This window comes from Acanthochromis polyacanthus, chromosome 7 (assembly GCF_021347895.1).
Source record: "Acanthochromis polyacanthus isolate Apoly-LR-REF ecotype Palm Island chromosome 7, KAUST_Apoly_ChrSc, whole genome shotgun sequence".
NCBI lineage: Eukaryota > Metazoa > Chordata > Actinopteri > Pomacentridae > Acanthochromis > Acanthochromis polyacanthus.
In genome coordinates, this window is record NC_067119.1 from 24,577,856 (window position 1) to 24,602,730 (window position 24,875).

General features: G+C 41.1%; 1 protein-coding gene across 1 annotated transcript in view; it reads right to left on the reverse strand.

Moving 5' to 3' along the window:
• Positions 1–12,411: 12,411 nt before the first annotated feature.
• Positions 12,412–24,875, reverse strand: part of LOC110955749 (GDNF family receptor alpha-2-like) — a 48,797-nt gene continuing 36,333 nt past the window's right edge. The window contains exons 6-9 of the mRNA XM_022200864.2: positions 23,854–23,966; positions 22,671–22,811; positions 18,766–18,908; positions 12,412–13,631 (exon numbers count right to left, since the gene is read on the reverse strand). Coding sequence (XP_022056556.1) covers positions 13,506–13,631; positions 18,766–18,908; positions 22,671–22,811; positions 23,854–23,966 — 523 coding nt within the window. The 3' untranslated portion in view covers positions 12,412–13,505. The remainder of the gene's footprint in view (positions 13,632–18,765; positions 18,909–22,670; positions 22,812–23,853; positions 23,967–24,875) is intronic.

Consider the following 24,875-nt stretch of genomic DNA (forward strand, 5'->3'; position numbering starts at 1 on the left):
AATAACATTTACAGTCTGCAAGCTAGAGTCTGCCTTTATATTCAGATGTACCCACATTTCTTTTAGTCACTTAAATTTGGTTCAGAAAGCCAACAAAGATTACAGATAGCTGTTGAGTGCCATGACCTTGGATGGAGAGTCTGCAGTGTATTAGCTATGAGAATACTTTGACGTTAAACAGAAGGAGTCTTCAGGCTGTCATCTGCTCATAAATCTCCCCTTAAAATCAAAGCAAAAGACAAACACAACAGTGCTGCTATTGACAGGAAGCATTTGGAGGCACCATTTATATGAGAACATATCATCAGCTTTGCATTTGTCCATTATTGTCTTCCCCATTAACTGCAGGCATCAACAAGCAGCCGTCTTCCATTTCAGTGTACTTGACCTCCTCAATTAATCACCCCTCCTCTTACGTTTTCCATGAAATGTTTTCCCTCTTTGTCTCTGTCCAGCGCTGTAACTCTCTATCTTTTCTTTCCATTTCATGGAGTCTCCAGTGATGCCTTTGTAAAAGATGGAGCAGACATCACGCCGGTGATGGAGAGCCAGCCATTTATGGCAAAGGCATGTATAAATTCACTTCATTTTGAATCTCGCCTCCCAGTCGTGCAGTTTAAACTTTAATATTTTAAGGAAATGTACTTTTATGCCTTTTGTGAAGAGTTAAATTAGAAAATCTATGACACTTTTATATGTGTCGCTTAATTTTGAGGCTATAGCCAGGAGCTTTGCACCAAGACCAAAAACAGGGCACATCAACTCGGCTGACTTTGTCCTGTAGTTACATAATATATCTACAGGCACATTAAAGCTCACTAATTAACACGTAATATATAGTTTATTTGTATATTAGATGCAAAAACTGAAGCATAAAAATGACAATTTTCCATTTTACAGGGGGCTATGTATCAGATTATTCCATTGCTGGGAGCAGTGTTGTCTCGAGTGGGCAGATTACATTATCTACAGATGGGTCACAAATTAAAGGAAAAGCCCACATAAAGTAGCTCTACAATCTGCCAGAAAAGCTTTAATACACATTGACATTGATATTCCAAGTCTCTGGAACCCTGCTGGAGGGATAAACACCATTCTTTTAAAAGGTATGCCCTCATTTGGTGTTTTCATCATAGCGGTAGAGTGCACTTTCTCACACATTATCCCAAAATCTTCCACAGCAGTTCAGCTGAGTTAGGATGGTGACTGTGAAGGCCATAGCACTTGATTCTTATTATTTTTTATACTTGTCAAACCATTCAGTGGCCCCTTGTGCCTTATGGACTGGTCTGTTGTCATCCAGGACGTGACCATTCTCATCAGGATAGAAATGTTTCATTATAGGATAAAGGTGATCGCTCTGAACAACTTTGGATGGATTTGCAGTGAATTTTCCCTCCAAGGCAACAAGTGGACCAAAACCATGCCAGAAAAATGTCCTCTGCTGCCTAAAAAAGCCACCAGATCCCCTCACCATACAGGTTGAGCATTCAGGCCTGTACTGTCCTCTTTGTGTGCATCACACATGCACTCACATACTTGTTGAGAGTCTGATTAAGGATGACTCATTTGACCGTAGCCCATTTTTTCACATCTGTAGTGCCCCAGGTTTTCTCACCACTGAACTCTGAAGCATGCCTTCATCTTAATGAAGGCTTAATGCAATGCAACTCCACTATTTTTATCACTTTTTATGTAACTGACTCAGCCCAATCCCTACCTCCGCTGACATTCTCAATCACCCGAGTAAGAGTTGCTCTTTACAGATTGCACTACAGCACATTTTGGTCACCAAATGTGCAGTCAACCCCAATTTCCAACGCCACTTCATGTCTTTCCCACAGATCTCACAGATATTTCTTAGTCACTGTTCTTGTTGGAACATCAGTCCATTGAGCGATCACACTGACTAAAGCTCCTGCCACCTGTGTCCCAACAATGAACCCTCTTTTAAAGTCACTTCGATCTTTTCCTCTTACCATCTTGATATAAAATCTGAATCTTCTAGGCCTGCTTAGCTTTTTAATACACGCCACAGAGCACGATTAGATGCTAATTGCTTAGCTGTACCATGCAGTGCGCCTAAATGGAAGCATATGCAGTAATTGTTTTTCTACAGTCATTTATTCAGGCTTTTCTTTTCATTTCCAACCCTCTGTAAAGAGTAGTTGCTTTCGACTACCTTTGTGCTAAGATAGTATATAATTGCTGCAGAGTATAGAATAGGATAATAAGATAACATACCATAGCTGCTTCCAGCCAAGAAATATTGCAGGCCAAAACAGACCAGAAAAAAGGCAAATTATTTTGTGATTAAATTTCGTCTTTGTGTTTCCTTTGTTTTCTCTTTAGATATAATGTGTTGATGTGTGAGATTTAAAGGTGCTAGTAGACAGATTTGTGAAATGAAAGTCAGGGTCAGGGTTGGATTTCTCATCCAACCCTGACCAGAAAACAAATAAATGTATTTCCCAAAATGCTGGACTCTTCCACTAACATTTCCCGGTGGAAATGTTTTGTAAGCATAATTTTCTTACATTTGAAATCAAATATTACATGTTGTTTGTTGGTGATTTAACTTAATCCTCTGGATTTCACTTAAAGCTACAGAGCACTGCTTTCTTTACACATCTGTGCTGTATCTTATCAGTATTCACTACAAAACTGGGTATAGTGGGAGAAAGATCCAGAAAACTGACTTGGTGGGGGGAAAAAAGAGAAAAAAGCCAGGTTCATGATTTCTCATTTTCTTGTGTCTTTTTTTCCTCTTGGTCTCTGCACCCATCTTTATGCCCAGTTTCCTTTTTGCTGCCTTTCTCCACTTTACACATGCACACACACCACACATATCCACGCAGTGCATATATATACATATATATATAAATATAGATATTCCTCCCCTTCCTCATCACTATTGGTAAGATACTACCCCTCCCCCACCACACCTTTTATTTTCCCTCCATCTCTCCAACTCTCTCATTATTTCTCAATGTCCGCATCTCTTCTTCCACCTTTCCTCCCTGCGCTCACCCCTCCTTTCTCTCTTATGCTCTCTTGTTCCCTCTATCGCTGCACAGCCTGATGTGTGGTTGTAAGAGGAGGTGTTTTGACCTGACATTGGGTTTGTTCGGCACGTCCGTCCATAGCTGCTGGAGGCCCTGTGGGGTCCTCTGGGGTCGGGGTTTGTTGGTTGTGGAGTGCGGTTCTCCAGCCAATAGACTCATTCAGAATACAAACCTGCTGCTCACCTCTGAAGGAGGGAGACATGGACATGAGGTAAGAGTGGGGGGGTTCAACACCGCCTCCTCTTACCTCCGTTCCTATCTCCCAACTTCAGGTCCTCTGCTTCCCCCTCTCTCTCTCTTTCTCTCTCTTACCCCACTTCTCTGTTCACCTCCCTCTCTATGCCTCAATGCATACATAAAGTACACACACTCAGGGTAGTACAACGGCCCTGGGCAAAGACCTAAAAATACAAGCTTCAACACACCCTTCCGTGAGGCTACACACACAAATGCACACACCTACATATCACACCGAGATTTCCAGGGCTCCTCTCTACCATTGCACTGCACTCTGTATAATGTTCCCCTTTACTCAGACTTTGCTTCCCACTAAATAAATCTCTGTCCGCGCTTTCTCGCTGCAGTTTTTGATCAGAGCTTAACTCTCTTGTGTTTTTATCTGGTCTACAAATTAGGCATTAAGATGTTTTACATGTCGGAATCTTTCTTTTATCTCCATCTTTGCCCCCTTTTTTTTAAAATTCATGACATGTTGAAACACAGCATAAAATTTTAGCTCCTGACGCTGACAAATGTTCATTATGATAACGCCTTCTTATCAATACTGCTTCATATGCGGGGATGTCATTTCAGTCATGATGAGTGATCGAATGTAATGACCACTTTGTTCCAACGACTCCACACCAATAAGTTTCTCTCCTGATTTTGGTTGTGCCCTTAAATATTTAGAATTCATTAATATTATTTGCAGTTGGGTATGATATGACTGTTAACACCAAGAAATAAATAAGACCACCGACACAGTTGCAGCAGATTTGCTGGAGCAGCGAAATACACAGTTTTACTGTAATTGATGAAGCACTAGCGTACAGCATTTCATATGCTGAGTAATTTTCTAATTGGTTGAGGGGTAGCTAGTTGTTGTGCAGCCCTGCAGCACCCTCGCTGAGGGGAAACACTTGCTCATCAGAGAGAAAGAAAAGAGAAAGCAATGAATTGTGAATCTCCTTAAGATATGGAGAATGAAGTGAGTGCCTGAATTTTTATTAAAAATATATATTTTTCTGAATATATGTCAAAAAAAGATGGTCTGCCGGATTATTCACTGTACCTTTTTTCCCCTTCTTTGCATTGAAATGGCAATATTTTACTTTCTGTTGGCCTTCAAAATCCTTCCCCACTGATTGGGTCTCATACAGTATTCCTGCTAGAGTATGTACAGTGCATGTAAATATGATTACAAGCCTGTATGAGACTTGCACCAGGTTAAATGCAGTGTGCACCGAACAACTGTGGAGAAGCCCCTGCATGGGGCCCCTTCAACACAGAGATATGGGTTGAATATTTTTGCATAATGGATTTTCACACTCTACAGTTTCTTAAGCCTGATGTTGGAGATGAAATTGAAGTTGTAGAAATGCAATATCATGGAAACTGTTGACACACAAGACAAATTTCGATCACAAAAGGAGCACAGAAGATGTAATGAGCAGATTTTCAAAATGGTTGCTGTCTAACAATACCTGCTTCAGAACTCATTTAGAAAAGACTGTAATCATGTAATTAAAAAATTGAAAGAAGTTTGCAAAAGCCAAATGGCACTGATAAAAACTTTTGGTTTTTTGCAGGTGCTTTGTTTTATCTGCAGAAGGTATCTTGAAGTGTCGTCTCGTCTAAATTCAAATTCAGTAGAGAGAAAAACCGACGCTTTTTGTTCTTGGGAGCTCCAAAAAAAAAAATCCAGCCATACAATTTTAAATCACAGCAGGCAGCAGGAATAATGAATCTTTCACTATGTGTATGTCATAAACATGTAAACACGTTGGGCTGGGAGGTGCAAGAGTAATGAGGAGCAGTCTAAACAGTCTGTCATCATCTATGCTTTTAGAGTGGGTCCTTTACCCAGGCTCCCACAAAGTATATTGGTAGCATTATAGCATAGCGGTCCTCAATTTATCAATAAAAGAACCAATGTGTCACTCCAGCAAACACACAGCCAGCATTTGCATTCAAGATAACCAGACCTGTCATGTGAATTTTATACTCTGTCTCCTCGCTCTGTTTGTGCTGTCCCTCTTTCTCGCTCTCTTGCCTTTCATTTTTCTTCCCTTTGGAAATTCGGATGAAAGCTCTTCCCGTGGCCACAACGCCTATTCATGTGCCAATGTAATATTCAGATTCCATTGTAGTTTATTACTGACAAATTCTTTGCGTCATGCCATTCCTTCTATTTTATTTTTCTCTTTTCTATTCTATTCTATCCCCCCCCCCCCAAATAATGCCACTTGCAGACCTCTTCCTATCAACCATCTGTTGTTGAATGTTACCTGCCGCCACTGCCGATACCAACTCTGCTTCTAGTCTTCGACTTTTTTCTGTCCAGTGTGTTTGCATGCTGTCTTTCTACTATTGCCATAAAAAAAAACTAACATGATTTCAGAGAGTGCAAACACAATTTAGCTTATAATTCAATTGCCGGCACTCTTCTGAGAGTAAAAACAAAACAGTATTAAAATACAGTAAAATGCACTGTTGACAGCCCAATTCAAGGAGAGTAAACAACAGCTACAGTGGTGAGCGGCAATATAATCCCTGTGTGTCGAACTTCATAGGGATGTGTGCATTCGGTGTGTATATGTATGTTCCCTCCACAGGACGGCTGTGGCTGTTCAATAAAGGCCAGACTACAGCTGTGAGAGAGAGACAGAGATCCCATCACTAAATCCAATAAGAGGAGTAGAATTTCATAACAGATGTTCAGCCTGGATATGACGGCTCCATCAATAACCACCCCACATGTGAGAGGCAGAGGGGTGAGCATGACGCAGTCAAAGTCGTACAGCCATGGCAGAATCTATATCGGATTGTTTCACAGTTCCACTAGCCTGAGTCCTCTTCTCCCTCCTTCGCCTCCTCCAACACTTCTTTGTTCTTGCTGATGCCTCTCTCCCATTCTCCCTGTCCGCCTCTCTTTCTTTCACCCTCACTTCTTTTTTTCTTTTTTCTTTTTGTCTTGACAATAGAAATGTCCAGTCTTTCTTCAATGGAGCAAGGAATTACATCTCAAGTGGTTTGGTTCAATACTGCTGTCCACTCTTCTCAGAAGACAACGAAGACGTTTGGTTTAAAAAAAATATGTAGCGCTTGTTTTGATTTCCATTACGGTCTCTCCCCCTCCGTCTGAGTCTTTCTCCTCTTGACTGAAACAATTTTCACTTGTCAAAAAGCGTGGCATAAGTAACATAATTTCTGACATAGCAGCTGCAGAGACAGTTTAACTGTTAGTTAGCACGACAACACAATTTAATGGAGAAAAAAATGCCTTTTTTTCTCACACAAGATCATCATTCACTGGATAGTTATGTATAGTATTAGCTGAAGTTACTAAATACTAAACTTTTTCATTACATGTTCTGTTTGTCTGTTGGTGGCTTTTATGTGTGAAGGTCTTCTGAAGGCTAAGTGGACTTCACTGGACAGTGAATCGTCACAAAAGACGGCATTGTCTGGCGGAGTTGTCATTCCATTTTAAAGTTTTTGTTTGAACAGTCACATGAAGTAATGGGAAAGTCTGAAGAAATCCAGCAATTTTTCGACTCATTTCACTTTTTCAATCGCATCAGACATTTTCATACTGAGATATCTGAAGGACTTCAGCCTTTTCTCTCCAAATAGTCTATCACTAAAAACATTTTGTGTTAAGAAATTCATCGGCTTCCTGAACACCTAACACAGCAATGACACTGATTTGACCCTCGAATCTGCTCTTCGCATTGTGAAGAGCTTCTTTTCATTATATCATACTAATGTCATTACATCATGAATGGCCTCCAACTCGACACGATTTTCTAGACGTGATGAAAATGTTTCTCAGAAGTGACATAGACAAGAGCAGATTAGACGGCAATGTCTCGCATATTTTCCATGCTGGTTATTATATAATATAAAAAGAAAGGTCACACTAAACAAATGTGTCATTTACAGTGATCAGATTTATCTTGTCATGCAAGAAGTGTACTGGAAGGGCAGACATATTTGTGCGGCCAATGATTGGTTTGCATGAGAGCGGCATATTGAAGTTCACATTTTTCAATTACGTCTCACTGCCATCTGGAACCGCCACCATTTATGTCCTGCTTTGAACTCGCCATTCGTTTTATTTAACGTGTGTTTAAAAAATACTTTTAATGGAAGCACCAGATTCCAAAATGATCAAAAAGGAGCATCCCATGTTGCCTGATTAAGATTTGGTGGTAAAATGGTAAATGGTCTGTATTTATATAGTGCTTTTACTATACCTGCAAGGTACCCAAAGCGCTTTACATGATACATCACATTCACCCATTCACACACTGATGGCGGAAGCTGCCATGCAAGGCGCTAACCACGACCCCATCAGGAGCAATTCGGGGTTAGGTGTCTTGCTCAGGGACACCTCGAGCATGATGGAGTGAGGATCGAACCGGCAACCCTTCGGTTGCAAGACGGCCACTCTACCCACTGAGCCATGCCACCCCCTCCCCCAAGCATTTGCTTCTTTTTCATTTAAAGCCTTCCTTCCTCATGGTGGTATGCAAACTTCACGGGAAAGAAACTGGTGGCTGAACCAATGTGACGTGCATGTTACTGTGACGTGCTCGGTTTAGACATGACAGATCTGCTTTCACACTCATCTCTCTTGAGTTTCCTTTTTCTGGTTTATCTTTTGAAAAAGGCCCCCCAAAAAAGTCTTCTTTACAATAGGTGCAGGCTGTCACGCTGGTGCTGCATCCGTCTTCCTCTAATCACTTTATTCCCCTAAAACTGCCATTAATATCGTGTTGCAATTTGATCAACCAGAAAGGATTTATCACATAAGGGTAAAATACGAACTGCTTCAGCGGAACAAATGAAAGCGGAAAAATAATTGGGCTTACTGCTTGTGACAAAAAGTGTATATTCTTTTTGCTGGCATTAAAGTGATATTTAATCTCACTAGGATATACTGTATACTACACACATCAATGTGAGCACTCCATTACACTGAATTTATTTGTCTGCTGCTCTTTCTTTTCTCATTTTCTCCCCGTGATTTATGCTATTATATTCACAGTACAATGCAGTGCTAAGAATACATGCTGTGGCTGGGATTTTTCCCGACCAGGCATCAAGGCACTATCCTTCTCAGCTCATATCACATTGGTTTCGAGAGCCATTAGTGCATGCCATCCATATTTATCAAGAATCAACACATCCGGGCTGCATATCGAACTTGATAAACAGGAGTTTATATCAAACATCCAGTTCTGTCAAGCGTGAAAGTGATATATTTTCAAGCACATCTCTATCTGCTCCCAAATATTCCGCCAGCAGATCTTTTTCAGCTGTCAGCCAGCAGCCTACTATACTTTTCCTTCTGCATGATGACATAAGCCACATTAACAACTTATTACAAGCGTTTACATCAGTTCCTGTGGTAATCTCCAAACAAAGACCACGATACACCCTGTGAACTCCACAGTAGCAGATGTATCACACGCTCCGCAAACAAAAACCCACTGGCTCCTTACCTAACACAGGGCATAAAGGGTCCAATTTCATCAGCTACAAACTGCTTTGGAGCGGAGAAGAAGAAGAAGAGCACCCCACAAAAACAGGTGGGTGAGCAGAGAAAGGGATGATGGGACGGCAATGGGAGCCATCTGTGATTGGAGCATTCCTAGCCTCAGTAAACCTTTCTTCTCTCTCCGCCATGTGCAGAGCGGTGATAAGAGACATCATCCCACTGACTCATTAATCAACTGTGAAATGTACAGCTACCTGCCGCTTTCTTATTCCCGTGCCCCCAAAACCTCTCCACTACCTGCCTCCTCCGCTTCTCCTCTTCTAGTAGTCTGTGAAGAAAAGAAACAAACTGGACTCCACAAGGATTCCTTTTGAGTTAAAAAAAAAAGAAAGAAGAAAATTGCTCTTCTAGCAAATTTCCTGTTTCAAGATTTTTTTTTCCACTCCCTCCCATATCCACAAGCACACAGCCTTGTTTATACGTGCATTCACACAAGCTCGAGCACACACTGCTTAAACACAGGAAGGCAAGGACATGGGACAAAAGCAGCACCAACAACTCTACTACCGGTTTGCACTTGAAAGTTGTGCAGCTGAGCACTTTGCTCGACACACACAGACACATGTCCTACGCATTTCTGTCTCAGTAGCTTAAATTATGCTCATGCAGACAGATAACCATATCATTTTGGCTTTACATCTAACATCCAAGCCCGGCTGTCACAGTTCACTTTTCCCCTTATAAAAGCGCTTTATTCTCTCTCTTTTCAGCCTGTCCCACTGCTGCTGCACCAGCACTGGTGATGTCTCCAATAATATATGTGATACTTTTCCAAATTGCGCTGCATGATGTGTTGGCCTCCTGCAAATACGCTCTCCTAAACTGTGGAGGAAATGCTGATATGCTGTCTTTATGCTGATATGCTGTCTTTTTCACCCCAAAGTCAGAGCCAGTCCAAGGAGGAGGGGTAAGAAAGGGGGGGAGGGATTTGAATTTTGATGAGTTTATTTGCATTTTCTGCATGTCAAAACCTTTAATTTATCTGCCAGTTTTGATTGCCTTTATAGGAAGCTGACCACGTAATCACTCACGGTGCGTCATCAGTTTTTTTCTGAAAAGTAAGCAACAAACTGACCAAATCAAAGTTTGATTAATAGGCAGGGAGGCGTGGACTTGATTGTTCTGGTGACAGCTGCTTAAACAGGAAGCCTCAAGAGCTTTTAGTTGTAAATTTTCTGATTGAGCAGCCGGCAAAATATACACAATGGGCCAGAAGTTCACTTGCAGGCTGCATTAATGCAACAGAATATACTCCGAACAGGTAAATGCTGCGTCATTTACATCTAAGGGGTGCCGCAGAGATGTGCAGAACTCCCTTTGGTGGAAGACCGAAAATAAAACTTTATCTTGTCAAATGGATTGAACATTAAGTGTCAGTCAGCGACTTCTCGCAGCACACAAGCCAGAAACATCACCAGGTTCTTGTAAATCCATGTAAAAATGCTGCAGTCCGTTTGCATTTCACCTTCTCCCAGTAATAATCCAGCTGTAGACTCTACTGAACTCTAAATAATTCAGACCCGATGTAAAATACATCAAGTTGTGAGTGACTGCAGGTAAAGGAGGGCCTAAGTGTCAAACTCGACAAACACATCTTGCAGTAGAAAGCTCAAAAACACGATATCCGTAATTCTTTATGAAAATGTAAGAATATCAAAATAATAAGGTTTACTTGCTATAAAAAGAACCAGTGTTTGTTAGAGAAAACCGGCCTGTGTCTGCGATGGGGTCTGGACTATATTATGACTGTATTGGATTATGGACTACTGAGGCCGTTCTTGCTGGAGAATTGACAGCTCTGCTTCATCTTTGATGGATTTCTCCCTACGATAAGAAACTCCATTTATTTATTTTTTTGGAATCTCCCACATAGAGCCTGACATTTACTGGTGATGCTGTAGATGTGTTCTAGATGGCTGATAACATCGAAGCTATTTTGCCCAATCAGACTCAGTTTGTATTTTTACTTAAGATGGTCGCATTGACAAAATTGATGTCTTGAGTGAAATACAGAGCAGCTTGTAAACTTCTACAGAGTTGCATTATCATTAAAAGGTTTTCAGCAACGCCAAGAGCAATAGCAGATAAAAAGAGAAATGCTTGATGTATGTGTGAGTTGTAGTTCAGTGTTGACAGCTCGCACAAATTACTGACGTATTCCGTGTCATTTTATCTGTCAGTATATTTTTGTTGTCTGAAATATTGATGTATGTTTTTAATGTGTGTGATTGTTTGTTACAAGGCTGGTGTAAACTCCATAAAATTGAATTGTGTGTGTACATTTAACGTCAATGTGTTGTTTCTTCTGACATGAGGCCGAGCCATCATATCAAACACGGCGTCACTGTTCAAATGTGTTGAATGTGTAGCTCGCAAAGAAAAAATATACGTTATATTCATGTCTCTGATATTTTATATTCCCAGAGGCCCAGAGCAGTAAACTCACCAGTTTAGGAAATTGCTGTAATTTCTGCCAGACCTGACCATACTGCGGTTCAGTCACAGTTAACAATAACACATTGAGCACAGTTTAATTGTACATCTGTAAACCTTTTCTAAATCAGCCGGTAACACAAGCTGTTTGGTTCTCTAGCATGCATTTATGTGGCATAACACTACGCTTGATGTGCTGCCTAAAGACATAAACAATTTTGTGGAAATATCGGTTGTAATGGTCAGCATTCGTTCACTGCAGGGATAAAATAGTGCAAGAAAAAGGATTGAAAAAAAATATACATCCATCGTCTGCACACTTGCCATTGACAGTTTAAACGTGTTGTCAGCACGACAGAGGGTCTGTTTAGAAAAGGAAAGCAACACTTCATGGGGAAGATAATATTCTTAGGGTATGATTACACAGATTTTCTAAATGAGTGCTCCAATATGATTCACTCATCTTGTTTGCAAAATGTTCTCCGACAGTGTTTTCAAAATAAATGTGGTTTAATTGAACGTTGACTCAGTCACACACAGAAATACTTTGAAGTCCTCCTAATAGTGGTCACTGAGCGGCTGAAGACACCAGCTCCTCTAGTTCAAAACTGTGAAATCTGCCTGCTGGAGACTTTGTAATTTAAATGCAACAAATTAGCCCGTGTGGAACAATTTCCAATGTGGGAGCTATTTAAAAGACAGGCTGACATTTTGTCAAGTCTACCTTAAAAATAATAATAATAATAATAATAATCTGCCTTAATAAGACACTTGGAGGTCCACTTAATATAAAGTGTATGTATAAGTTATAAACTGACTTCTTAAAGGGCAGGTTCACATTTTTTAATAATATCTTTTTTGCAATTAGATATGGTGATATATGTATGTAAAGTAACAAAAAACTGTTAACAAAGAGGGTGGGACCATTAAAATACGGAACAATATAACTCTCTCAAAGACTTAATTACAATCTGCATTATAATGTCTGCTCTCTGAAGGGGGAAAACAAACCGTCACACTGGTAATTTTAAAACGCTCCGTACAAACTACTTGTATGTAAACACGTACACACATTGTAATGAGCGAGTACACGCACTCAGCAAGCATAGCACGATATTCACACACGGGTTATGGCTTTCCAAGCAGTTTGAGCTCATTTAATCTCATCTCTGTATACATTCTTTGTGATCAAACCTTAATAGACAAATATAAATGCAGATAATGAAGGCCTTCCATTGGTACCATATACAGAGCCACCTTAGCATACAATAATGTCCTTTCAAGACACTAGATATCATTACTTTGAATGAAAGAAAAGTGTTGTTTATATACATAGAGACAGGAATATACACATGTGCAGGTGGACGTATGGCGAACACCCACAGTCACCAACAACAACATCTTAAATGACCATAGAACCATTGACTTTTAACGTCGTCACCTTAAGTTCTTTTCAACGCCTGCTGAAAGAAGGATACTGTAGCACCCAAATGAAAGATCTGTACTGTAGATTGATTATGGTCACGGATACTATACCAACACTTAGAACACTGAGTAGGCTTTACAGTTTAGAGTTTACACTATAGTGTTGAAGAGACAGAATGTAATCATCCCCCATCCCCGCCCCTAAATTTATGGTCTGTTCGTCCAAGAGAAGATTAAGTCAAGAACCAATTCAAGACAAAAAAAACAAAACAAAAAAGAAAAAACAAAGTCTCTCTTTCTTTTTTCCGCTCTCACTATACGACATTTACTTCATGCTCATTCCTTTTCTCTCTGCAACAATTTCTTTTCTGTCAATCCTGTCTCCTTTTAATTATGTTGCTCATTCCCTCTGTCCATCCTTTGGTGAGAAAAGTGCAGGAGTCTTTGACATGAGCGGCTTCAGTCGTCCATGTTTGTGTGTCTCAGTCAGGAGGCAGAGTTGTTCCCAGAGAATGGACGTCATGGCCTCTTCCACCAAGGGTCCTTTGTAAAGCCATGTGCTCCATCACAGTTGCGGTCTGCCCCGAACAATACATCAAATGAACAACAAATTCACAGTTGTAAAATTTCAATAATTTCCTCGTCTCTTGACCCTTCTTTTCCCTCTTTCATAAATGCCATTCCTGTCAACTATCCAGAGATTCAGCCTTCTTAATATCAGTCTCAGAAACAACACCTTCTGCGTTTGGGATCAGCTTGTGGGTGGATGACCTCTTTTTTTCCTCCTACTGGCGCTTCTATAAGGCATGCTGGGCCAGGACCAGAGCCAAAGCGAGGCTGGGAAGCAGAGCCCAGACGTTGGCACAGAGACAGGGAGAGTGATCCTCTCCCAGGTCCAGGCCACCGTCTCTTGGTTCAGGATACTGGGCAGATAGAGGGGACACACAGAGGGAGGAAAAAAAAATGTGTAAAGGTTAGACGTGACTCAGACACTCGTGCTGCTTTCCTGTTCTGGCATTTGATAACGGGGGAGGAGGAGGACACGGGTGGGAGGTGGCACTGGACAGGGTCAGAGCTGACGGGAGGGGAAGAGAAAACGCAAGTTAGAAAGTCAGAATAAGGTATTACATGTATCCATGGCACACCCACTTTGGCATGAACATTAAGTGTTTGATCCACCAAATGTTTTGATATGTGAAGTATATTTCAAGCCCCTGCTGCTTAGTATGCTCCCTGCTTCTTAAACAAGTTGGCAACAAAGGAGAGCTTCTTGTGAGCACTTTCTGTTTTTTCTGAAAGTCTTTTAGGTTGTGCCAGCAAGTCTCTAAACAGTTTTTAAAGCTATCATTACAGACTTTATTTACAAGGAAAACATGCCACGAAGCCAAACACACACTACAGAAGCCAACAGCAGCTGTGAATTTCTTTTCAATATTTCATAAGGCATATCTTACAGCAAGTAGAGGCTGAACAAAACAGTTGTGAGACCCCTTGTTCGACTGTGCACAATCAAAAAACAACAATGCTTTTTCACAAGAGAAAATAAACTTGTGTACAGTGTGCAAACTGAGAATAAGCCGTGCAGTTTGCCACACTGTTCACGTTATGGCAGGGAGGAGAGGGAATCAGTCCAGATATTAAATTCTATGGCCTCCAGAGTTCCACTGTTATATCCACACTACAATGGGCTTTATTATGTGCTGTTCCATAAAATTGTTAGCGTTTTGAATACTTTTTCAATTTTCTCGGATTCTTGTAACACAAAGCATAACCATTTGCCTTCAAGTTAAAGTAGTCCCGCTCAATTTGTGGAGGCACCATTTTCAGTCCAGCACAGCAATACAGAGGCACATCATAAGGAACATGAAACATTTTCTCCTCCTCCTACTCCTCCTCCTCCTCCTCTACCACCAACCCTCACCTCATCTTCACCAATGCAACCTTTGCAGAGATTGCACTTTGGTCCATTTCCCTGTACACAGAGAGGGGGGAAAAAACACCTACACAGATGCTATCTATCAGCACCTCATCTTCCACCAGAACAAGCTAACACCTGAATGTGAAAATAAATAATGAAACAAGAAAATGATGTTGAATAATATTAACAAGAGTGCCATTTTTTTAACCACTGTTAAGGGAACGAAAGAGGGGAGCTAGAGGGAGAGTGGAGATCCAAAATAGCTGCAGTTATCACAGTACCTGAGCTTGTGCATTCACACTTTGCAAAGAAATGATGGAAATGACAGTTGCCAAAAAAGAAGGGTGTGCAGAGGGACAGCAATGGGTAGCTTGACAATGCACCAAACACATCCGCGACTAAAAGCCAATTAATTAGCAAGGGCAGTGATGTGTGGCAGCAGCCTGTTGACATGAGTCCAGATCTCAGGCTGCAGCCAATAACCACACATACTACTCTGGCTGGCGCAGAAGGTGCACATACACATAAAGCAGTGGCTAAAGCACAAACACATGCATACATATGCATACACCGTGACGGAATACAGACAATGTCAAAACATGCACTCATTTGTTCACACTTTATCCCTAGCACAGAGGAAGAGAATGGCAAATGCTCCATAGTTCAATGTGTTGAAGAACTATCTCACGTGTTACTGACCAAGTAACTGCGCACGTAAACAGCACATGCTTTATTGTCAATCAGCACTATTGTCAAATTTACAGTGAAACAGAGCTGCATCTCCCAGGGCTACTTATCGAGTAACCCTGAGTTATGTGGCTTCTGTTCACAGTCAATTCCATTCAATTGAGCTGAAAATCAACAGAGGCAGTGTTACATGGAAACAGAGACGACAGCAGCTCCCCGCTGTTACGGGGTGGGTGGTGGGGAGGGTGGGGAGGAGTCACATGCACAAGTTGCTTGATGTTTTATTGGAAATGACACTCTGTGTGCAAGAAAAATGAATGGTTCACTTAAAACAATTCCTTGTTTGAGAATTTGTCAAGTGAGGGAATTAAAATTCAAATCAGGATTACCATTGTAAGGCACGCAAAATCCGTCTTATCTGCGAGACCCACGCTGACCCAGAGACTATAGCAAAGACTTCATTGGGACTTTGCAATTTTCTTCATCGCACTTCACAGAAACATATTATTATATTGGAAAACAATTGTCTTTCTCTGAATAAACAGAGCCTGTGATGGCTAACCCCTGATTTAAAGCCCTCCACACTGTGTCAAGTACCACTGAGTCTGAAGTCCAGGATGTTTGGTTAGTGCAAATGTTGCATTCTGTACATGGGCACAATATAACGATGCATGCATTTGGGAGAGCTGGAGCTGCTGTAACAAAATCTGGAAGTATAGGTCAATATCACTTGCCACTTTTCAAACATGACCCTCACTAATGGATCACTGTGGTGTCACGATGAAATTGAATGTTTAGTAAATATTTGATCTGACAAAAGCATCCAAAAATCAATCTGATAGAAGTCGTACGAATTCCAAGGTGTGTCGAGTGTCTTGCTTGTCTGTGCAAGTGTCTTGTGGATGACAAGATAAGTGTACTTAGGGACAAATCTTAAAGGTCCCATGCTATACCTCTTTAAAACAACTTGATGTTAAAAAAGTCTTACATGACCAGAATGTGAATTTCAAGTTTCAGTCTAAAAAAGCACACAGATTGTTCATTCTATTATGCCGTTGCTAATTTAAGTATGTTCCCAATGAGCTGTCTCAGTGTCTGTAGTTTTAAACTCAACTTAGCTGCTGCTGTCCACACCCCTTTTCAGGAAAAAGACTCTCTCTTTCCAGCCACTCTATTCACTGAGTGGCAGAGAGGAGCCCTGTAGGAGGAAGACATCCCAACAGCCTGTAAACCTGAATGGCTCTTTCAGAGGCACATTTTGTGATCTATGCAGGGAGAAAAGAAACGAGGGGGTGTTTTTTTTTTTTTTTCATTTTTCTAGTTCTATAGATGCACTGAGGACACAACATTATGTCCAAAAACAATGAAAACTGTATTTTTACAAGGCATGGCCCTCTCAGTGTAAACACTCTGGTGCAGTATAGATCAATCAAACCTAATCTCCAAGCGTCCTTACAATGCTGAAAGGCCCAGGCTTTAGCCCACGTTTACTCAGCGAGCTTGGGATAAAGCCCACAATGACTGACACTGACACTGTGAATAATTACACAAAATTATCTGAAAATACCCTACAGCATATAGGAGAACAGTGTAACTCTTATGAGCATTCACAAGCGGCAGATTCTCCTATACCCTATTATCCTTGTGTGTCATGGTGATAGTGTCGATCCATCCACCACAGACCTCATATTTCACTCAGATCATTTGTAGAGATGTGTACTCACACATCTGTGGCCACGTTGGCTGCCATGAGATTTACAGCTTTGGACAGTCGGTCTTTTGCCAAGAGGACTCATACCATAACAACACTCCCCCAATTTATCTGCCATGGAAGTTTGACAAGTTTTAATTGCCAAGCATAGTTGTCTGAGAACGCAGGGCCGCCCAAAATGTCCCTACCAGCTCCCTCTCTAATTATAAACTTCCTGCTTGAGTAATCACACGTCTTATTGTTTCCTAATTACCATTTTTACAATAAATTAAACACCATGCTGCAGTGAGACAGGCACTGAGCAGAGCATCAATACTGGCATACACACATAAAACCTTTGGAGAAAGCAGTTCCACCATCTATCCCCTCCCTGCCATCCTCCTTACCCCCCCACTACCTTTCCTAAACATACTCACTGTTATTGTTATCAGTGGTGCTTGTTCATTAATTCTCCACTTTGCAACATTCTTAAGGTTTTAATTTGCCGTCTTCCCAACAATGAGGGTTTCTGTGTAAAGCACAATACTGCATGACTCGGGTGCAGTGTGACCATTTAATGGCTGTGATGTGAGATGTCTTAATGGGAGTCATTCATTCAGCACACAAATTTGCATTCATAAACACTGCACGCTGCATGGCTTTAGATCGGTAATAGTCACTGAAAAATGACGCCAACAATAACATCAGCAGAAGAATGCTTTACAAAGGACACTTTTATGCTACAGCGTCTAATTCAGTCAAGCTTGGTAACTGGGTCCCCTGAAAAGGTGAAAAGCATCATTAGTCTTACACTAGAAGACTGCATGGCACATCTAAAATACATCTATAAAACACAACAATATTTCATTATGAAATAAATCAAACGAAACGGCTGGATAAAAAAAAAGAAGAAGAATCCTGTCCTTGGCCAGAAGTGCAGAGTGAAAAATTTCTGACCTGTTCAAGAAAAACAGAGAGAGGAAGTCTTTGGCGGACAATATGGTTCTGTCATCTTCACATTTATTTGAGGAAAGAATGAAGTACAGTCCCATTAAAAGACAAACACATATACATTTGTGCAGTACAGTAAACAGTGAGGTATTTTTCTGCTCCAGACAGTGGACCCAGTTATAGCTGAGTTAACTGCAGTCTTCAGAGTAGACAGTATTCAGCAGAGAACAGGCCCTGGGCCAGTATTTTAGAACCTCTAATCCAGATTAAAGCTCCCACCTCCCATTCCTTTCACTATTTCATTGTCTGAGAGAGAAATATAATATTTCATCCACATGTCATCATCTTGGGTGTAGCATAAACTGTCTTATCATAAAGCGCCTGTTTTGATGTGCCAATTGCTTTAACAAGCATAGAGATGGAATGTGATGCGAATGTGAATGATGAGGCATGTTGAGCTTTATGATTTTGCCACTGTACAAAATCCCCCTTTCATGGATGCAGGCTGGAGTGTTTTTTTTCCCCTCGTTCTCTCTGAAATAGGTCCATTTGAACAAATTTATGCAAAGAAGTTGCTGAAAAGTGATGGAAATATATGGAAATATTTGAACAGGAAAAACAAAAATCACATCTGTTCATATTTTAGACAATGAGCTGTCCTACATGCGACTCCCGGATTTAATCTCTACATTCTAAGAGTCAACCTGATTAACAAGCAAGCATTAAAATGATACCGCTGCATTACATTTTTCACATAAATTTAACATTTGTAATACAGCATGCAATGAAGCAATAAGTGCAAACCTATTACCTTTGGGATAGTGACAGAAGGATGCTCTGAGATGCCTGTTGACCAATCGGGTCCTGTCTTCGATGTCGCTGAGGGACCTGGGACGGACACGTTTTTGTTCTGTGTGTTGTCTATCCCATAACCAAAGGCCTGAATGGCATTTCCTGCAGGGACAGAGATATAAAGTCATTTGTTTTTGACTGCTGTCCCAGCAAGAAGCCAGCTAGCAGACAGACAGCTCTAAGTCAACTTCTTGGTCCCCTGCCCAATCTTTGGCAACTGAGGGAATGAGGCAGAGCGGAGTGGGATTGAGAAAGGAAGGAGTAAAAAGAGCACAGAGAGTCAGTCATTTTGCTTTGTCAGTAACCTTGAGAGTTGTGCACTAAACTAATCACAACCGGTGATCAGAAGATTTGTTTGTGAAATCTGTCACAGGGGAGGCTGCTGATTTTTTTTTACTGTCTTACAAAAATATATCTGTATATGTTTAATCTTGTGAGCTGTGTCTCAGTTTGAACTGCCTTGCATGTTTATGCTATCAATTTAGCTCATAATGATCTTTCTATAGGGGAATCATGCAGAGGCACAATGGACACATTCATCAAATACAAACAACTGCAGTTCGCGGCTCATTACAAAAACCCTTTTATGTTGCAACACCTGTTCTAAAATTGTAACAAGCTGACCAAATAGTGGCATAATGTCTGCACTTGAGATGATGAGTCCTAATTTATTTGCCGGCATGGCACGGCAATAGAATCTTTTAAAAGTAGCAAATCAATCAGTTCAAACAGAGGACAGCGGTCTGTGAATACGCATGAGCGCTTGTGTATCTGCGCCTGCAGATGTACTGTATGCATGTGTGTAATTTTGTGCCTAAGTGCATGTGTGAGTCTCTGCAAAAATGTGATAAATCCCTGTTCAGTCAGCTTTCCAGCTAGATATGGTAAAATAGAGGCTGAGTACCTTTTCACTGCTCATCCGTTTAAAACACGAGGCTTGTTTCTCTTTGTTCAGTCAGAGAGAAGGCAAGGCATGTAATTGCTTGGCAACCACCTCCATTATAAGGTCAGCATGCAGAGATGACTTTGAATAGATTTATGTGACTGATCAAATTCAAAACATTCCCAAACAAAGGAGAAATGGCATTTCCCCGCCACCACACAAAGGACAAACAGGATAGGTGTGGAATGCACACGCACATCAGATGGCCACACGGTCCCGAGGACTTCCGATGCCACAGAGATTTGTCTGTCAGATCACACACAAGTACATACAGTACATGGCATAGCAAAACATACAAAAAAGACATGCACACATGCACCCGCACGTGTAACAAACATAAAAGCCCCTTAGTGTTTTTCATTCTGGTTCAAACTGTGATTTGGGCTTCTGCAGGAGAATCACAGTGCAGAGAAGGAAGCAACTTTGGTCCTAGCAGTGAAGAGCTGGTGGAGTACTGCTGAGACGTGTGATGTTACACATCTGTTTGTCAGGGTTGGCTATAGCTAGCTATCCCCCTACAGATACTGTAAGATGAGGGAATAATGTCATAAATCAAAGGAGTTGGCTGGAGGGTCTCCATGTAGGATGTTTTACTGCACCCAAATGTTCCACTGAGTGATTAAGCTCATTGTCAATTCAATTTTTTAATGACTCTGAATAGGTTTTCCTTTAACCCCTGGGCATAGCCTGTATTGTCCTACCTGCAGGGGCTGATGAAATAAGAGATAAAGGAAGCGAGAAAGAGAGAACAAGAGGAGAGACACTGTGAGAGAAGAAGGTATCAGAGTTCAGACTATGTTTGACTATCGTTATTATTCTTTCAGCTGGAATGTTCCTGGCCTCTGCACATATTTTAGTCAAATATATATTCAGGAAGTATTCAGCTTCTCCTTTTCTTGAACTTGAGAGGAAAAATAGGGAACAGAGTCAGGATAGAAAATGATTTGTCTGGCACGTGGTTTTCATTTGCAATGTCTTTTGATTTGTCAATCAGAGAGAGAGAGAGAGTATGAAAGTGAAAGACGAGTGGTGTAATTGAGGGGGTGATAGAAGGAGCAAAATTTCTCCAGGGAGAATAATACATTGAAAACAACAAATGCTTGCCTTACTGCAAAAGACATGCAAAAGAACAGTTCTGATGAAAGCAGGAGGAAAACTACCAGCGCCATAGGAAGGGCACTAAACAAGGAAGGACCTCATACCAAGAAACCTGGCTGTGCTCAGTTCTTGACCAAAAAGCGCATAGAAAGACTAAACTGGGAATGTTTAGTCCCATTTATAGTCCCATTGATTGCATAAGAAAGGCAAGACATGCTTTAGAACAAGAAAACCATCCAACAATCGAGCATGGAGGAGGATCATCCTGCTGTGGGGGTGTTTTCTGCTGCTTCAGGAACTGCTTGACCATGTGACTGTCATCTTAAATTCATTGGAACGGCAAGTCATTTTATCGATGAATGTGATATCATCAGTGTATCAATTGAAGCTTTGGTAAAAACCCAATTTTCCAGCAAGACAATGGTTATCTTAAACATAGTCAATTAAAGTTTGGTTGCTGATAAATATTGACGGTAATGCGTGAATGATTTTGCTGTTCAGCTTGTTCTGGAGATTTTTTTGAAATTTATCTTCAATATAATTAGTCAGCTCAATAACTACATTCTCAAAACTCATCACATTTGCATTAGTAAACTTCCTTCAACTAGATGTTTTCATAAAGTGCAGTTTTAATGTCCTGCAGTTTAGGGCGATTGAATATGTATCGTACTGTATAGTGAGTTTGTGTTTCTGTGTATATCCTGCTCCCTGGTGTGTCGAAGTTTATCGCCTGTTCCCCTTGACTGCAGAGAGGAGATGCTGCATTTTGTGTTATTTTTCAAGACGCCTCCTCAGCTCCCAGCCTCATCCCTCATCCTGCACACTCAGCTAAAACGGTAACCCAGCAATCTATTGAAATGGTCAGAAAGCATTATCCACACAATGGAACATGTTAAAGGCAACGGTGTCTTGTCGCGCTGATGACACTCCTCGCTACGCCATAGCAAAGAGGGAAGCTCGCTATATTTGACTTTTCAGTAAAAAAGGCATGAGGATATTTGAAGTAACCCCTCTGTCGTGCTGCACCCTGTGTGTTACGCATTAGATGTACAGATGATATGTATTTTAGCTTTCCCTATTATTCCATTTGTGCGAGTCGGTTCCTTTTCATGACATTTTTTTCCCCGTAAGGGATAAGCCCTTTAACTCCCTCAGATTGAATGTGAAAATGACATGCAAATGGTTTCTTTTGTATTAAAGTCTGGGCAGATCTTGCCCAAAGGAGGGATGAGAGGTGATAAGAAATTACTTGCTTCTGAGAAACTAAAAATGTTTAATTCCAACTTAATCAGTGGACATGGGAGTGTACGTGGAAAAGTTGTATCTAAGTGTGCAGCAGACATAAGACATTAGAATTCCAAGTCCATTCATCCATGCATTCATCTGCAAATACTCTCCCTTAATCCTTCTGCCTTGAATTCCTATTTGCCATAACCAAATAAACAAAAAAATGTAAAATAATCAAATTAAAAAACCCCAGTTCTTATGGTATTTTATACTAAATTGTTTGAAGACTATCCAGAAGCCCCCTGCCACTAACCCCACCTCTCTTTATTTCCACATCCTGTCTCCTCGCTAATATCACATCTACAGTTATTTCACTGGAGAGCTCAACGACACTGAAAAGCAGAAACTGACATGAAACCATTAAAGTTGCATTAGATCGAAGTTCATGGCTCACTCTGCTCTTACATAGCATCTAAGAGTAACTACAGCATCGCACAGGTTGTGTGCTTATTAATATTACATGACTGCTGGACCCATATCAGTTACAAAACACATTTCAGATGGATGCAGAGTGTGCATGTGTCAGGGTGGCTCACTTAGGCATGTGTTATCGGTGAAGTACTGCAGGAAGTTCAGACATTCCTCCTCCTGGTTGCCACTACCCTTGCAGGTGCACCATGGGGAGATGGTCCAGTTGGAGAAGCTGCTGTCAACATAGTTGGGGGTCATTTCCGTCCCTGTGAGGACAAATGCACACACACACACACACACACACACACACACACACACACACACACACACACACACACACACACACACATTAGGACAAACTGTTGCAGGTCACTAATGGACAATAATGGATTACATTTATTGCAAATATTATGTAAAATGAACAACAAGATGTTAGTCACAGGAATGGTCTTTCACTGCTGGAGTTTATGGGAAGGTGAACCACTTTGTAATGCTTTATTTTACATGTAAAGAGGCCATTACGTTATAAATATTGTTCAAAGCATTTGGTTTAGGAAGTGTGTGAATACAACCCTACCGCACCAAAACATTTCACATCTCAAATGTCTCTCTGTGTCAGTGCTTTTAGCTGGAGTCATGAGTGTTAGATACATTTATTTTTGCATTTCCCACAGAAAACCAGGATGCACTGTTGCATATTATCACTTTATGCTGCATGATTTATGACACACGGTGAGAAAGCACTGACTGATACTGAAATACGGATACTTCAGCAACCATTAAGCAGTGAAAAAAACACAGTTATATTGTGTAAATTTGCCTTTGGAAATCTTTGAGAGCTCTGCCACAACATCACCTTGGTGCTGCTGGCTGAGAGTGAGAAATATGCACATACTAGCCTGCAAACATTGTTTGCTCAACATTTATTATGAGCAAACAGATGGTCATCAAGTGTTTTAATTAAGTAAACACTCTCCGAGTGCCTCTACTCCCAAATTACTTCTCGTAGTGAGCTGATGTCCAGTGTGCTGGTGGAGATACCAGGCCAGGAGGGACAAAAAAACCCCAGTCTAACTCCTCTGTCTGGTCCTCATGATAAAAGTAGACTAGACTATTGTCGCACCGTCTGTTCTTATATACTATTATAACCATCACTCATTATCTCACCATGAAGCTGCAATTTCAGAGAGATATAGTGTGATTGTGCATTCTTGTATGTCTCCCTCCATTTCACTCCCACATTTAATTTCTCTCTCATACACAGACACACTCTCGATCCATCAGTGTCCCCCACAGCCCCCTACTGACCAATGAGCCTTGCATAGGAGGCCAAGCAGGCTTGGTGATTGTCTTGATTGGGACAAGTGCTCACTGTGTGCGGGGTCGTCCAGCAGTTCATTATGTAATCAGCCAGTCTCGACCTGCACGGCAAACATGAAGCACAGCACACAGGGAAAAAAAGAGAGACAGGAGGTCAGTCATAAACGCAAAGCACATGACAGATGAACACAGTGTACATAAACAAATTCAAAGCACTGGGCCTGATTTTTTTGGCACCGTTTTTACTACAAAGCAGCTGCCAATTGTGACCAGCATCAAAGTGGGAAAGTAGATGCAACATCTGTTTCCTGGTTGCTACAACAGGTGTCCTGAATAGTAAACCGGTTTCGACTTATGCCTCACTACCTACAAGCTATTTAGCATCTTCACAGTATGCAACATGAACCCAGCAGTGCTGCATCAGCGTACAGATGAGAGAGGATATCATATGGCTCTTTTGGCCGTAGCTTCCACGCTTATCCTGGACATCTCGACGGTCTCCCGAACTCGTCTTTTCCCCACAAACGGAGGAAACTGATAAAAATAGTATGTTTTGTTTCGGTGTGTTTGTGATAAGAGCTTTAAGTCTGCCAAGGCCCCCAGGGTGGCAATGCTAATCTACTTAAGTAGGTTTATTGGGAGTAGCATGTGCAAAGTTGCTCTGTCTGTACTGTTCACATCACAGCTGCCCACTAAGTGAATCACAATCCATTGCACATCTCTCTCCCTCTGCTTTCCTCTTTCTGTGTCTCTGTCATGATTCATTCACTGTGACCCACTCTGACCATTTCTTTTTCAGCCATAAGTTCAAAGGTACTGTAATATACCTGCGGCTGTCTTGTCCTTGGTGAAGACAAACACACAAATACATAAACAGCAGTTTTTGCAGATTTAGTGAATGCAATTTATGAAATGCTTTGCCTGGTTGGTCGGGTGGTTGGATGGCAACTACCGGACAATGTATTAACAGGTAACTCTTCAGTCAAATTAAATGTTACATGTTAGACGCT